General features: G+C 28.6%; 1 protein-coding gene across 5 annotated transcripts; it reads left to right on the top strand.

Moving 5' to 3' along the window:
- The first annotated feature begins 4 nt into the window (after nt 1-4).
- Nucleotides 5-7,620, top strand: LOC130798542 (uncharacterized). Of its 5 annotated transcripts, none has more exons than XR_009039074.1 (4): nt 5-201; nt 1,357-1,558; nt 1,672-1,913; nt 3,815-7,620. XR_009039074.1 is itself a non-coding variant. In XM_057661590.1 (4 exons), the coding sequence occupies exons 3-4, from the start codon at nt 1,725-1,727 to the stop codon at nt 3,219-3,221; spliced, it is 402 nt and encodes a 133-aa protein (XP_057517573.1). In that variant the 5' UTR covers nt 5-201; nt 1,357-1,558; nt 1,691-1,724; the 3' UTR covers nt 3,222-3,808. The 5 variants fall into 5 exon arrangements, 2 of the variants coding, with proteins under 2 accessions (XP_057517573.1, XP_057517566.1); XR_009039072.1 differs by lacking the exon at nt 3,815-7,620 and adding an exon at nt 2,290-3,808; XM_057661590.1 differs by lacking the exon at nt 3,815-7,620 and adding an exon at nt 3,009-3,808 and having other exon boundaries at nt 1,691-1,913.
- The last annotated feature ends 10,327 nt before the right edge of the window (nt 7,621-17,947 follow it).

Raw genomic sequence — 17,947 nt, 5'->3', positions numbered from 1 at the left:
CCGATTGTAACTTAAGTTTGTTACCATAGTGAACCCAGCCACCCACGCAAATCGATCCATCACCGTGCGCTATTAGGGTTCGTAATTGAAAACCCATAGTATCTCGACACTTTTAGAAACTAAAAAATTCTGTGTACGAAGCGATATCCAGCCATTTCTTCTCCAGACGAAATTTTGTCTGTCTTCCCAAGGCACTAATCAGTAATCACCTTTTGAACTAATTTCAATTCTTAATTATTCGATTCATTACTTCAATATTTTTACATTTGCCTCTGTAATTTTGTTGAAATTTGTTAATTGGTTAAATTATTAAAAAAAGAACTCTTGGAAATCGCTTATTGGATGTGTTTTAGGAAAATATGTTCAAGGATTTGTAAGAAAGTTGATTTTTATAGTAAATCACATAATATTCCAGATGAAATTGACTTAAAAGGTCTCTTATTCGGTGATACTGAGATGAAAGGAGAATAAACAAGTAATAAATTATACTTTTAGTTACAAAAACAAATTTTGATTGTTTATTCCCGATCAAATAAGGATAAATATTGTTATTTTAACTTGTTTTCTTATTATCATCGTCTAAAATCCGATTCTCATGGCAAAGTCGGAAGGAGTGTATTGTTTTATATGGTTTGTTCGATGTCAAAGGAAAATAGTAATGAAAAGTCCATGTAATGTAGTAAGATCATGATTGTATTTAAGCACAAGGGTCTGTTAAGATTCTGAAGGAAGGTTTGCGTTATTTTGTTTTGTGGTAAATATAGTCTGAAAATCTCACCAGCATTTGATTGTGATCTGCGACGTTTATACTGTGATTGCTGTATATGGTCATTGTGATGCAATGCATAGTGCAACTTCTAACAGGAATATAGAACTATGTACAATGAAGATATTTTCAAATGTTTTGAGACGGAGCTCATTGGCAAAACAGATATATGCTTTGAATCAAGATTGTCCTTCTTTTTTGAGTTTTTCGGTTACATTCTATTACCTTAATGCCATGCCATTAGGTGGATTCTACTTAGATTGTGTTTGCCTATTTGGAGGGTTGAATGTACTCAACTTTACCATTTCAATAATAAATAGGCTGCTTTCATAATCAGAATTCAAAGAACTATACATCTTTAATGAACAAGTTTTGTTCTCGAAAATAATTTAAAGTTTGTATTCACAACAAATGCTTCTACAGTACAACCTAATATTGAGGCGAGTTGTATTTTATTGACCATCGATTTGCTTTATCATTATCCATGCTTTCTTCACCTCTACCTGGCCCTTGTCACTGTCTATAGTGAGATTTTACTATTTGTCATTGGGAAGGATTTTAACTTAAAGCACATGCTGTGGAGAATGCAGTATTGCTCTGGATGAAGATTCGGCATAGCATGATGCTGTTGTTGTGAGGATGGCATTGCTTGTGAATATTCTCAGAGGTGTTATTGAAGCTATATGTTCTCGTACATCTACACAGATACTGACCTGCAAGAAGATCGACCTCGTAAAGTTTGGATCCTACCGTCCTATCAAGAGCATGATCAGTAAAATCATGCTTCTGGAGGTATCGTCTCTCTTATGTGTCAAACTGTTGATATAGAAATTACAATGTCTTATGATCAAAACATTAAGTTTAACTGTATGATGCTGTCAAATAATATTATCACATTGTTGCAGCTTTTGCTTGCATATGCAGGCATATAGCACTGTGAAGGTTTCAAGTTGATAGAATGATGGAGAGACTCTATAAAGCTGGGGAGAAGAGAATGGGAACTGATGAGGATATGCTCATAAGAATTATAACCAGGAGAGGCATGGTACACCTTGCTGCTGTTAAGAAAGAGACGTCTGGAATTTTTGCTTTTGATCTTCTGACAACTTTAAGATGTGTGGAAAACCTAGCAAAATACTATGCAAAGGTAAGTATTTATATTAAGTTATATAAGATCCCTGTTTTTTTTATAATGATCTTAGTTTAAAAGGTGCAAGGCACTAAGGGTTTTATAGAGCCTAGGTTCTAGGCTTTAGGCGAAGGTGCTAGCTTTTAGATGTTTGGCGGCTCAAATTTCAGTAAAAAAAAAAATCAAGCCCCAAATAAATCCTAAAACGTAAACAGAAGGGTAATAAAATAAGTAGAGAAGAGAAATAAAGAAGAGAAATATACGGGTGTTCGTATCAAATAATCTTCTAAGCTGAGACCAATTAGCGCTCTAGGGCGCTTTGGGGCTCTGACCTTTGGCCTTTAGTCGCTAAAAGGTGCTCGCCTTATGGAATCACATGCTTCACCATTTTCAGGTGCCAACCCATCTCCTGCCCAAGGTGCTAGTTATATGTGTGCCTAGGCAAGCTTTTCAAAATTAAGGTCATGATGAATCCATCATTTCCTTTGTTCCTTTATGTATCTACACAAGAAATAAAATGAAACATGCAATTTTGGAGTAGTAGAACTTTTAATTGAAGGACACGAGGATGCTAAATTAGTAATCCTTGAAATGAGTTGCATCAGAGTGCAGATTATGTTTGTAACAATCAAAGCATTCATTTGCAAATTATATAACTCATTCATAATCTACAATATCAGTTTTATATCAGAAGTACTAAAACTTTCTTTTACTGTCTTTACAGAAACTTAAATAGTTAAATTCAGTTGAAAATTCTTGAACCATTTTGTTGTATGATCTGTTTGGATGTGTTTTCTTTTACACTTTTAGCTTTTCATCCTCCAAAATATAATGCCTTAAAGTAACTGTATCTGTATACACTGATTCTGCAAGTCTATGGCATGTAGTTGGTACTTGGTACACTTGCTAAGATTAGTAGACTGAACAAGGGTGGTGGGACATTTGTTTCATTCTAAACATCTTCCTACTTTCAACTTAGCTCCTTTTCAGGCTTCATCTTGTCCTTATGTTAATATGGGTTAACTGCCTTTTGACATTCTCTATGATCTACTCCTGAATCCTGATCATCCACAACCCCTGTGATCTTCTTGTTAAAACTGGCTTGTTGTCTAGCCACTTGAGAAGGAGAGCACTTTATCTTTTATAGTGCAGCCCGTGCAGGTACAGTTGGCTGTAGAATTAGCTTTACTGCTATTTCTAGCTATTAATTTAGGCTTCCTGAGCCTTTGGAGGACGGCATCATGTCTCGTTCCAGTGGTGCATTGTTGTCTTACTGGAGATGCTAAGAGTCTAAGATGCAAATCTTGTCTAACCTTAGCTTGTTAGATTCTTCTTATGGAATGTATTTAGAATCTTTGTTAACATGAAAGAGTGCATGAATTCTAAATTTTAAGTTGAAATGAAGGCATTAGAAAGGATCTTGAAGTCACAAATGCTGAAGACAAAATGAGAGAAAACCATTTATGTGGGTTTTATCACTTGATAAGAAGACCACAAAATTCATTAGTTAGAAAGTGAAAATTGAAATTTTGAGAAGCTTAGTGCAAGGAAATATAGGCGGAATGTGCTCTAGGTGACGAAGGAAGAATGACATGGAAAATTGGGATGCAAAATTATATATGTGGATGATCATTGGAATTGCTTTCCAATGAAGTATGTTGGGTTTAAAGCTTTGACATTGTTATTACAAAAATTGTTTCTGTTATTGTAAGGGTAAGGCTTTATAGTTTTGAGATTCGGCCTCCTCTACTTGAGGGGCATCACCCTTTTTTTCTTCTTTTTGGCTCAAATTTTTAAAAAATTTATATGAGGGAACATTTTGTAATACTTATTTCATAAGTTTCAATTCAGAAAACATACATAATTGCCAGCTTGGAACCTGAAATTATTCTGGATGGTGTTATAATTTTTTTTAACAGATAACATTTATGTACTCGCATTTGCTGTTTAACTCTTGAGGTCTACTGCTTGGAGTCTCAAACTGTTTCTACTAGATGCTGTCCCTGTTTTTTTTTTTTACAATATCTTCATTGATAGTACAAGGTGGCTCAAGCTAAGATTTCACATTCGCCTTTATGTGGGACGGAGTATATTCCACTTTCAAATCACAGTCTAAGTATTGCCCTTCTTGTTGCATTACTGGTACTTGCGAAAGCAATCATGGATTTGGGCATTGATGACTCAACATTGGGGTTATTATGACAGGGGTCGAGATTGATATGCAATACATAAAATCGAGTATTTGAAGTATAAGATGTCATTGGTTGTTGCAGTTCATACAGAAACTTTTGGTGCTTACAGTAATTTTCTTCTTGCTCTCCTGTGTCCAATATACTGTGTTTTGGGGTTGTTTGGCAAGTGATTGTTAGATGTTGGCTTTTTAGTTGGCTTGTTTGACCAACTGAAAGTATTGACTAATTTTGTTGGTAATTAAGCTAGCTGAATAAACCAATTGTTTTGCGATATGTTTGGTAAAATTAGAGGAAAAGTGAAATAACAAGCAAAACATCATTTAAAAAAGCCAACAAAGTTAGCCTATTCATTTGGGCTTAAAATCCAGCTTTTCAGCTGGCCAAAAGCCATTTACCAAATACGTTTTTTTTTTGCTTTTTGACTAGTCAACAAGCTAAAAGCCAAAAGCCAAAAACCAACCAAAAAAATCACACTCAAAATCTGTTTACCAAACAAGTCCTATATGTGATGTTTATAGCATCTTAGGAACCAAGCCTTTTGTGTGAATTTGTACTTCCAAGTCTGCTAATTAATGTAGATTGTTTGGTTTAAATAGATTGTTGCCTTTTCCACTTAAACATAATTCTTTACCTCTCTTCATTCCATATTATGTGCCACTTTGCAATCAGGGCATGTTCTATCCAACTTATTTTCGATTTAGTTCAATTTTGCCCATTACTTTCACATTTGCACAAGTATGTCAGTTATCAGATTGATAACTACTTTTATTCCACACTTTTCATTCTTCAATGTATGATATATTAATAAGCGATACTTGTTTGGTTGTCACTTGTATGATGTATGAATTATCATGGGTGCGACGACCTAAAATGATACTAAGATTATGGAGCATTGTGTGTGACTAACAGACTGATACGTGTCCAAGTATCACGATCCAGTTGAGGGAAGTTGGGAGAGGATAGGTCATGTGCTTTTGGCACTTTGCAAAGGAAAGGATGATGAGACATGTTTTGATTGTAGGGAAGGGAAGATAGAATGAGGAAACATAGGTATTTAGGGTTGAGGCCTTAATATTAGAAGATTGATGGGCCTGGGTAAGGTTTAGACGTAGTAAGGAGAAAAGATTGGCGTGGGGAGTTTGTTGGAGAAGATAGAATCTATGTTGAATAGGTCTAAATTGTACTCCCTTCGTTTTTATATGTTCTTGTCCAATACAATTTACGAATTTTCAACTTTTAGTGTTAAACTTTGACTATGATTTCTCATTGATATATAAGACTAAACATATTTATGTGAAATCTTGATAGATTCATATCAATATATACTTTCTAAATATCTAACTTTTTAAAATTTTTAAAAACTTATAATTTAAATTATTTGACCTTTAAGTTTACATTGGGATTCGCAAAAAAGTAAATGAGAAAAACAAATGAAAACCGAAGAAATATGAACTGCGCTGACTAATAGTTCGTGCCTTTAGGAAATTTATAGGTTGTTTTAATAGTTAAAATGTTGAATGTTTTTCCTTCCACCCTTGTGATAGAAACTTAGATTACACCACGAAGGTTAATTTTTACTTCCTCTCAACTCTATAGGGAAAATCACCTTATCTATTTCCTTATATTGGCACTCACTAATTTTTTTTATAAAAGCGTAAGTGCCTAAGTGGAATTGCCTAAATTTGCAGAGTAGAAATAGTAAGTAATGAACAATGTATTTAAATGGAAATTTAAATTTATTACTCTATTTATTGTTCTCATTTTGCACCACTTTTTATTTTAGTTTGTTCCACTAATTATGTAATAATTTCCCTTTTGGTAATTGTCCAACTTTCCTTTTAATATCATCTACAAAATCATACTTTTTCTTCGTTTTAATTATATTTTTTTTTCTTCACTTGTTTTTTGTCTTGTTTTTTAACTTCTTTCCACGAATTTCACTCATTTTGCGCACTAAGTGTTAAGTAAAATGAGAAGGACAAAGGGCCCGATGGTTATGTCAATGCAAAAGTTGGTATGATGTCTATATGTATGCTTCTCTGTTCCTTTTTTTTTTCTCTCGAATGGTCTTGCAGCTAGCTTGATGTTTATTGATGTGTATTATTATTACTGGTCCAAAAAACAAAATGCTTCATATCATTATTACAACTTACAAGTGCTCATCTACATTATGAAATTAGAAAGTGACATACAGAATAGAACGATTTCTCATACTCGTGTGTTTGTCACTTGTGAGTTGTGAGTTGGCTTTCTGCTATCTTCATTTAATTGGATATGACTCCATATTATTGGATCATTCTTTTAATTTCAGCCCCAAAATGGAATACTTTTTTTTTTTAATATTGCTCCAAAATTATATTTTAATACTATGGTTAGATAGCAACTTTGGAGAGAAAAGAAAGAAAAGAGAAAGGGAGGGAAGAGAATTGAAAGGGAAAAAACTCTTGTTCATTTAGGAGGGAAGGAAAGGAAAAGAAAAGAAGATAAGAATTTTTCATTCAAATTTTTTCAACTTTAAAAAGATTATTAGCAAGTTTTGTATGAGACCATCTTACCGTGAGATGGGCCCATACAAGTTTTCCAAAAATTAAAATGTAATTTTGAGAAAATATTAATGAAACTGAAAAGGTAATCAACTGTTTTAGTTTTTAGGCTAGCCTATATTAAGCCGTCTCACGATGAAACGGTCTTAATAAAGTATTTTTCAAAGATTAATACCTTAACAAAAAACATCCATCTAATTCCTTTAAATTCTCTTCCTCTCATTTTATTATTCAAAAAAGCGATTCTTCATCCTTTTAAATTTATCCCTTTTTTTTCTTCAATTTCCTTTTATCTAAAAGTTCATATTGATTACTATAATTCTAAAAGCCTATTGCGCCTTTTATTGATAGAAATGGTGACTTGTGATCATGCATAAGTTAGATGGGTTTATTCTAAAACAAATTACTGGTAGATGTAGTGATGCACTAAATTCATGTTATTGGTCCAAGTAGATGCTTTAAGTACATTGGTTCATATTTCATATCATTAAAGGTGATATCTAATAAGAAGTGACTTATAAAATTAGTGAGTGATAGAAAACAGAGTAGCTACCAAGATTATATGTGGTTGAATTGTGCCATTAAAGCTAATGGGCAAATCAGCGCTACTATATGGATTGAAATGTCGGTCTTTTATAAAAGATCATAGTGAGTAATGGAGGGGAACAAAGATGTAATGCTTTAGTGAATGAGTTGTTGTATCTTAAAAGATAGAATTCGAAACGAAGATCCAATGAAGAGTTTAGCCTAAGGAGTCGCAAATGATGTGGAAAATATGAATTAGATGGTTTTGGTATTTGCAAAGCGGAGTATTAGCGAACTGATAAAAAAGAAAATTGATAGAGGATTTAAGGAGAGGGCGAGAAAGACAAAAAGTAATCTGAAAATTAATTGACAAATTGCAAATTTTTATTTATTATACGACGTTGATTTTGTTATTAACTTTAACTCGCATTTTTTAAGCCCACTTAATATAATAGGTATCATAAAACCATATGACAAATTATATATATATATATATATATATATATATATATATATATATATATATATATATATATATATATATATATATATATATATATATATATATATATATATATATATATATATATATATATATATATCCAACTTATTAATGAATTTCATCCTTATTATCCCAATCATATAGAAGTCATTTTCCCTTTACCAGATGGGAATTTTGATGTAATGAAAGGAAATTGCACGAGTGGCAATTAAATTGTATGCCTACCACCCTGAAGGCCTGAAGTCCCAACTATTTTGAATGGCCAAAAACAACCCACATGCTTCATTGTCCCGCTATATTTATTACCTATTTCTAGTTGTTATCGTACATTTATACTTGTATATTGCAACTCCAATGGCAATAATTACTAAATTCATGCATTCTATGACTCAAGTATCTTCTCAAATACTCTTAAATTATTTTTCTTTTTTGTTACAAGCTTTAATCACATTGTATCTCATTTTTCCTGGATAAATCTAAAATAGTGTAAAATGATTCTCGCGTTGTTTTGACCATTTAATATGGCATTTAATAATTTTTTTCATCGAATATTATATCCTAAGTTTTTGAATGAGAAAAAATTAATTTATACTTTTTTGGGTGAAAACAAAAATTAATAATATTGATAATGAACAACTCATGCTTTGTATGGTCAATTTCAATTGTTTTGACCATTTGATATTACAACTAAGAAGGTCCCTCTAAATTTGACTTGTAATGATAAAAAATAAAATTGTGGAAAAGATTATAATTTGCCCAGTTTAAGGCGTCCTTTTTGTCTGAATTGCAAGGATAGAGAAAGGAGCCTAATAGGAGAGACTAGAATGAGAACGATATGGCATAATAAGTGTAGCAAACTAATGATCCAATGTAATCCTTTATTGGTTGGTTTGAATGTGAAAGGACTTATTTTTTATTTAGATGATAATTTTTCGGTCAATATATATATAGATTTAGAATCATCTTCATTACTTTTTCTCTAATATTTTTTTATGGTTTTGACATTTATTTTTATATCATACATAAAATTTTAAAATTTCATTTATTTATCTCAATCCGACAATCTAACCTTAGATTAGGTAATGGACCATCCATTACTTCTGAAGCGATGGAGATGATTATAACTCGATCACTTCAATTAAACACCTTAAAATTAATATCAGATTTATCAATGATGTTTGATGCAATTATTGTCTTGTATAGAAATTAAATGTAAAAGTTCGATAAGTTAATAAGTTTTTTATTGATAAAGTTTTTTTACTTTAATTATGTTTTAGATATGTTTTCATAAATTTAAAATTTTATGAATAATGTTTTCTCTACACGTTAAAATTAATATCAGATTTATCAATAATGTTTGATACAATTATTGTCTTGTATAGAAATTAAATGTAAAAGTTCGATAAGTTATTAAGTTTTTTATTGATAAAGTTTTTTACTTTAATTATATTATGTTTTAGATATGTCTTTATAAATTTTAAATTTTATGAATGATGTTTCCTCTATTTATGGTTGAGAATTTAATTGAAATTTTTTTTTGTTTCTTATGATTATTTTGGATGATAATGATAATACAATTAATAAAATTTCACCAAAATTGTTATAGTAAATAATGAAAATTTGGATTTGATTGTTCCCAAACAATCATATATAGAATTAGTTGATTTGCACTTGTAATTAGTTACAATCAAGGATAATTAAGTAGATGGAGTTTTCAAAATTAGGTATTGTCTTTGTTGGAGCATTTTCTATACAAGGTTTTGAGTTCGATTCTTATTTTTTATACAGAATTGGGTATTGTCTTTGTTGGAGCATTTTCTATACAAGGTTTTCAGTTTGATTCTTATTTTTTTATACAGAAATGGGTATTGTCTTTGTTGGAGCATTTTCTATACAAGGTTTTGAGTTCGATTTTTATTTTTTATACAGAATTGGGTATTGTCTTTGTTGGAGCATTTTCTATACAAGGTTTTGAGTTCGATTCTTATTTTTTATACAGAATTGGGTATTGTCTTTGTTGGAGCATTTTCTATACAAGGTTTTCAGTTTGATTCTTATTTTCTATACAGAAATGGGTATTGTCTTTGTTGGAGTATTTTCTATACAAGGTTTTGAGTTCGATTTTTATTTTTTTATAGAGAATTGGGTATTGTCTTTGTTGGAGCATTTTCTATACAAGGTTTTGAGTTCGATTCTTATTTTTTATACAAAATTGGGTATTGTCTTTGTTGGAGCATTTTCTATAAGGTTTTGAGTTCGATTCTTATTTTTTATACAGAATTGGGTATTGTCTTTCTCTTCGTCGATCTTGTAATTAAAAAATAATGTAAGAAAATGAGCTACTGTAGTGAGTAGTGAGAGACCGAGTCTGGGTGAAATGACCTTAAATAATGAGTCTTTTTCATTATATGTATTAGATGGACTATTTAATCCTTCGGTTAGACCGTCTCATACAACAAATTTTAAAATAAATAGACATAGCTGTTCTTCTTTGGTGCAATGCATCACAAACGTATGAATTTATAATTCAGATTAAAAATAGAATAAATTATTTACAAAAAAAGTTTATAAGTTCAATTCGACATTAATAAATTACTTTCAATTGGCAAATCAAGGTCAATTATGAGGGTTTTCAATCAGCCACAAATTGTTACTCGATCAAGTGAAAAGTGGTGGGATCGATTAAGACTAATTAATTTATTTGATGTAATTTGTGAATTGATTGTTGATAGTGGTAATGATGTATGGTTAACTAACTTAACTACTAATCTAAATCAATTAATGAGAAGCTTATCCAACCTCTTATTTAGTCTTAATAACAATTAATTATATGGATAATTATTTGATCAAACTCCACTTAATAGTTGAAATAATGGAGCAAGCTATTGCTAATTGGTATATACAATAGGATGTGATTAGGTTTAGCTCTTTTTCATACCACTTCTCTATAGTTATGTCAATTTAAATAAAAGTATATGAGAATTGAGTTTCGTCTCCGTTAGAGTATGTCTTATAGTCAAAGATAAAAGTTCATTCTAAATTTTTTTTATTTAGTAATTTTGGGTATTTTCTAAATTGCAATACATTTTTTTAAAAAAAATGCATTTTTTAAAAGAGTGCGACTCAAAGAAAGATTTTGCCAATGAACATAACAAACATTTGTTAATGATGACATAAATTAATTTTAAATACCAAATAAGAATATATGGTGTATTTTAAATTAAATAATATTCTAAATGAAATTCTAAATAGTTATTAATTTTGTTGTCTAAATATATATACCTAATGTGAAAAACTGTTTTAAATTTTAAATCATATAAACATTAATTATATTAGTTGAATAGTTGTATTAATTAAATTACCTAACATAACATCATGTCTTTGGAATTTAGGCAAAATATCATTATATTATTATTATTATTATTATTTCTTCTGATCAATAACTCTTTAAAATCTACTTATATTTATATCTTAATGGATGACTTTTTTAGCCTTTGAAATGACAAAATACTAGGGTGAGGGAGTGTATATATATATAATAATAATGTAAAACTAATGAAGAAAATGACATGTAATATAGAATTAATTAAGGGGTCCATATATGTTCCATGCCCTTAGCTAGCCAATGGCTACGAAAGCTCCTCACAAGTCGTGGAGTTTAGTCATTAGTTTGAAAAAAAATTGATTTAATAATCTCATTATTAATTTGCTGGTCAAGATTATATAATAATTTTGTTAAAAACATTTTCGCGATTTCAGTCTGACATTTTTTTACTTAATATCTAAATAACATATAATCTATAAAAAAATTTATTTTAAATATTTAAAAAGTAACTAAAAATCGTAGCCATAAATCCACCAGTTCTTTCCCAACATATATCTTATACCACGGCCATTGATTTGAATATAATAAAAGTTCTATTAAACTTGGAAGTAATCTATTCTATACTCTCTTCCACCTTCATAATAATACAAATCCCTTATTTAAATTTCACTTGTGAATTTTTCAAAAATTTTAAAATGTTTTATTTATATTTAAATATGTCATTAGTGGCTAATTTGTGGCAACTTTATCATTTGATTGATGAATGAATAAATGGGTACTTATTACCATAAAAGATTTATTAATATTTTTATTGAAATGATTAAAGCAATGATAATTAATAATTAATAATTATTTCATCATATAGGATGATAATGTTAGTGAACCAATGGCTTAATACATAAGTGAATTTTGATATAAGTGATAAGCCATTATTATGGTTTTACTTTTGCATTCGTCACCCAATAATGAGAGGGCTCATCCAACTATGCTGTGAGGAAGGTATTACTAATGAAAGCACCCTCATCCTCTACATTCATGTTGCAATTATATAATAATTTCATGCTTTCATCACTCTTTCTACTTCCACTAGTTTTTGCTTGTTTTTTTCAATAACTCATTAAGAGGAAGGAGAATATATATGTGTTTATCTAAAAAAAATTAGTTGATTCGATGAGTAAGATATTCACTAAGTTAATAGTAATAGATAAATAAAATATCTTTGTTATTGGTGGATTAGATTTCACTGTTTATTAATGTATAATGTTTTTGTTTCAGATTATAATGGGCTAAAGTCAGATAACTCATCAAATCATGTTGTTTTATCTATGTGAAGTACATGAAATTCACTATTAAGTATGAATTGAAAACAACCTTTTTGTTAGTTTTATTATTAATAAGGAAAATTATGCACATCCAATTCTCCCAACACTTTAGGTGCGAGCCACTTAATGATACTGGGCTAATGATATATTATTGTTGTTGTTTGATTGTTTACCTAGTTAATAGATATAGTAATGTTCGTAGTTTTATAGTAAGTGTGGATTACAATAATAATCATACTTAATACCTTTGGTATATTAATTTGAACAAATTTGTGTAATCCTATTGTTCTATGTAAATTGTATTAAGAGTTTTTTTAAGTGTAATGTATAGTAAGATTTTAAGGGCCGGGAAGAGGCGTATTATAGAAACATATTGGACTAGAGCTAACAATATATTAACAAAGGTCATGCAAACTCCTTAATTATACAAACAAACAAAAAAGAAATAAGGTGAAATAGTATGTCAATAATAACACGTTAGCTATAAAGTGAAATTTAAAAAGTCATGTTTTAGTATGAGGTAAATAGTATGTCAATAATAAATGAATACTCCAAATACTATTAAATAGGGTTATATATAAAAATTAACAAATTTTCTTTATTATTAATAATTTTAAATTTTTAAGAGATTTAATTTAGAAATTGGAAAATAATTAGTATTTTATATAAGATTTTAGCTTCTCAAGAAAGAATAAATGGTCAAATAATAAAGTATAATTAAATGTTTATGTTTCCAAAGTAAATATAATATATTAAATTATATAAATTAAATACAAAAGTTTTGCTTTATGTACTGCCCTTAGAACTCTAAAATTATACTTCAAAATACAAGTGAGAACGAAACCTCTAATTTTCTTGTAAAATTTTGATCAAAAGTCAAGATATTAATTAGGTTTACAAATTATTATTCCTTGCAAAAACTAAGCTTAGTCACATCTATTCATCGAGTAATTTATCCGTGTGAAGTGACAATAATTAATTATTAGTTGATAGATAATTAAATATGTATTTAGATAGATAATTGGTGAATGATAAATATATATCAGCTTTATATCTTTAATATTATTTTAAGTGGATAATTTATCCTGGAAGTGAACAAACTTTCTCATGCAAAGACCCTCTCCTCTATCTTGTTCATGTATCTTTCCAATTCAAAAAATTGATTAGCTAGCTAGCAAGGCACCCCACCATATAATTAGGGCCGGATAAGTCGAGGGTTTGACTATTATTATACAATGTAAGAAGTCGACTAGGTACATCTTAATTTCATATTTAATTAATGATAATAATATACTACTTTTGTTTCAAAAATCACAATATTGATTACTTATTTTATTTTGGGTGTTTTTTTTTTTTTACATTTAGAATCTTTTCTATTATATAAGAGTTGAAAACGAATAAAATAATTTCATTAGCTCATTAATTCAATGAATGATTACATGAATGTTAACGGTCTTTATTAATGTTTATAAAAAAATCAGAAATTAATCAACCGCACAACAAAATTAATCTCAGATTTATAATTTCAATGTGAAATACATGTTGTAAAATATTTCAAAATTATTTTTAGTTTTTAATGTAAGCTATCAAACGTAACTAATATATATTGTGAGACGAAAGGAGTATAAAGATTGTTCATCTAATTAATGAAGTTAGTTTAATTACATATATTTATTATTAGCTCATCTTGTATGAGACCATCTCACTATAAGACGAATCCATATAATAGCCTATTTCTTCAATTGATTACTTTAAGATCATAAATAATCGTTTTAAAGTTATAAGTAATCACTCTAAGACTATAAAAAGTAATTATATAAAAATTATAATTGATATCTTTAACGTTATAAATGATTATTTTAAGACAAAAAATATATTGGAATAGTCTAATAAAGATGGTCTTATCGTGAGACAGTCTCAATCAAAAATGAGTGATTTATTAACTATGATTGAGTAACTCCATGAGACAGTTAGGTTATCATAATCCAATCGTCAATTTCTCTTGAACCCACCAAATAAATTATTTTAAAGTATCTTAACATTAACGTTATCAATAGAAGATTCTCTCTTTATTTTAATTTTTATTAAAAAAAATGTTTGTTATATTTGAACTTTTCGATTAATTGAACGTCTATCAGTATTTCAATAGTGAAAACATAGCAATGAATAGCTTTTCTTTGAGGTAAATGTAGTTTTTTTTTTTTTTTTTAATTAATTTAGCAAATATTGTCATTCAAACAATAATATTAAGCGACCTCGTATTATCAATTCAACTCGTAAACATACTTACAATAGATTTATACTCCAATGTTATTATTTATCACTGTTGGTAAAATAATTTATATATGATCTTATATTGAAGATGCAAAGAGATATTGACTAATATATAAGCTTTATGGATTACTTTTTCTATCGTTAATTGGTTTTAAGATTGAACTTCATCGTGTTTGTGTGCAGTTAACTCTCGTGTTATAAGGATCTTGTTGTATACAAGCTCAATAAGAAATTTATCAATCTTCGTACTTTTACTTTTTAGTGGTTGATTTTCATGTAAACCTTAACAGACCGAACCTCTAATAAAGTTTGATTCGTCATATGAATGCAAATTATTCCTTTTGTTATTGTCTAATATAATAGAAAGATATGGTTTAAATTTTAATAGCTAAAATTATAGTTTTAGAGTTCAAACTTTTACCACTTATTTCTATTAATTTGAATAATAATTTTAATCGTCTGCTCTAATTTACGTTTCAAAATCCGTCATGATTACTTTTTTAATGAATGTTGTCATAGTTTCTATAATTGTACAAAAGTGATAGATGAAAAGATGTAAGCTGTAAGCTTATCTACTTTTAAAGGTTTGAACTTTTGTTTATTTTAATCAATTGAATCAATGTCACCTCGATGAGCGAATTTCCAGAACTTCTACTGTTTAAAGAGTTGATTAGAATAGTTAGGCAACAAACGTTTCTTTTGGGTTTTCTTTAGTTTTACATTAGGTTTTATTTATGTTTTGCTAATCTCATTTTAATCTTGTTTAACATTAATTAATATTTTAAAATTGTAATCCTACACCATTGTTTTTCTGGGTTAATTCACTTTAAACATTGATGCTGAGGTTAATTCAAATAAATATGAAAGGCCTTAAATTTTAATTCAAAAACCTAACTTTTGAAAATTAAGGATTTTAAAAAAGAAGTGATTTTTAGAAGGATGTTGACTTCTATGAGATGAATTTGATTAGATTTTTATAGGGAAGAATTGTTTAAAATTGGAGTAGAATTGGGGATTTTTGTAGTGAGTTTAGTACTTGTTCTTGGGACTCCATAGGTAGACCAAGAAAGAAGCCGATGAAAAATCAGGTTAAGGAGATGGTAATTTCATATTCCATGTTACTAAAACAGGTAGAACTTTTAAAAGTGAGGGCACCTGGCCCCAAAATTTAAGCCTTTAAGAAATAAACAAAATTTCTAATCTTTAAAAGCAAATGAGATAAAGTTCGTAATTTTAAACCATATTTTCCTAAGATTATTAAGACCTTAATACACTTACAACTTTATTTTATTTTTTTGAGTAATAGTACACTTACAATTTCAATATTTCATATAATTGAGCCAGAATAAAAATTAAAAAAAAATAAATAAAAAAAAGAATAAATGAATGGTTTCCAGCAAGAAAAATAAAGTGATCATCATAAGAGGGGCCCTAAATATTTGTCATAGCTTAAGGGAGATACATGCATACTTGTCATTTCTTCAATAATAACAAACCTTTTAATTTTGGGATTATTAAAGTATGTGAATGGTGCAAACTTAAAAGTTTATGAAAAAAAATATTTTTTTTGGTTTTTAATAGTTGTTGTATTTTGTTTTTCACGCTATTTAATATACTATATAAATTTTTAATATCTTTAATTTTATATGATAAAAAATTTTAAAAAATAATATTATGAACATTAAGACGAATCAAATAAGATCCTCTTGTCTATGTTTTACATTATACGTGGAAAAATATATATCAAATAAAATCAATTAATAAACAATAATTGCTATAAAAATTATAGCAATTATTTAAAATTGGAAAAAGTAATAACCATGAGCAGAAGACCAGCTAGTTGGAGTCCTTAGGGTAGGCATAGTACATCACTTATATACTTCTTCCGTTCTGAAATACTTGCTACATTTCATTTCGGGCACTATTCATCGTTCAAGCTTATTTTGTATATTGTGGCTAATATGTAAGTATAAATATAGTCAAGCGGGATCTTGTTCGAATCGTCTAATTGTATACTTTCATAATATTAACTTTTTATAATTTTTAAAAGTGCATAAGTCAACATATAAAATGAATAAAATAGCATATTAAATTGCATAAAAAGTCAAATATAGCAAGTATAATGGAACGGAGGAAGTACTTCCTAACAATACTTTATAGCATATCAGTTTAGGCCTTTAGGGTTGGGTGCAGACGGCACGAAAAAGGAAGAGCCGACAATTTAATTGTACTTCCTTGGTTTTGAATGAGTATCCTTAAGCAGTAAGCATGTAAATTTTCATGAATATTTTTTATAAAAATAATATTTAAAAATAAAAAGAAATATTATTTTTAGTAGTAATTCAAAATACTAATATAGATAAATCGAACACTCAACTCAAAATGTGTGTTGAACTGATATAACTAGACTTTTGTTCTTAAGTGTTACTCTTTCTGCCCAAATGTCCACTGCTTTTTTAATTTTAATCTGATTTATACATTTTAATTTAATTTTAATTTTATCGATCAATACAATTAATTTTTTTTTTATTTACTACTAAAAAATCTCTTTTTACTAAAAATGACTAATTTAATTTCTTTGCTACTATTCAAAGGGAAAGAAAAGTATGTTATATAGTTTAATATCGTAATAATTTTAATCGAATGATCATAGTCTAAAGGAGGCTTAGACGATTAAATAATACGCTTCTTATGACTTGAACACAATATCATTTATATACATAACATAAACGACAATGATCCAAATAATCAATATTTTTTGCTTTATATGATTTTTTAGTCATATATGATGATAAAAGAAAATTTGAAGTTCAAACCACTACATCATCAAAATAATCTTCAATACTCATTTTTTATTTTCTTCTGCTTTTTTTGTTTTGAATATCAATTTATAGAAGCAAAAAATTACAATTAATTAATTTAGATTGAAATATTTTCATAGAAATTTGCATGAAAACTTCTATAAAAAAACCTTATTTTCATGCTAGCCACACAATTGATCATGTTTTGTCGAAAATGAATAATATTTTCAATCGTCAATAGAAAATCATTTAGGAGTGTTTTTTCTGTCACAAAATAGTTTATGTTTTTAATAATTGTCGATGAATCAACTCTATCAAAAGTTCAAGTTAATGGTTGAATCTCCATAATATATTTGATATTCTATTATGATTTACGCCCCCTCACACGAACACTCTTTCGACTAGCCTAGAAGTGTATGCAACGCATACCCTAATAATATACATAGGGCTTATAAATATTCAACTTGAACGAGGGGCGGATGGAATTCAAGTATGTGACTTATATGTCCTGTTTGCTTCTAAATTCTGATATCACATCATTATGTTAAGAAATTAACTCAATTAAAAT

Source organism: Amaranthus tricolor, chromosome 1, assembly GCF_026212465.1.
Source record: "Amaranthus tricolor cultivar Red isolate AtriRed21 chromosome 1, ASM2621246v1, whole genome shotgun sequence".
NCBI classification, from domain to species: domain Eukaryota; kingdom Viridiplantae; phylum Streptophyta; class Magnoliopsida; order Caryophyllales; family Amaranthaceae; genus Amaranthus; species Amaranthus tricolor.
This window is presented reverse-complemented; position numbering and strand designations above follow the sequence as displayed.

Excerpts from the sequence above, each read along its gene's own strand:
- LOC130798542 (XM_057661590.1), top strand. The coding sequence starts at position 1,725 with ATGATGGAGAGACTCTATAAAGCTGGGGAGAAGAGAATGGGAACTGAT. Across the intron at positions 1,914-3,008 it reads TAGCAAAATACTATGCAAAG|CCACTTGAGAAGGAGAGCAC; the intron begins GTAAGTATTTAT and ends CTTGTTGTCTAG.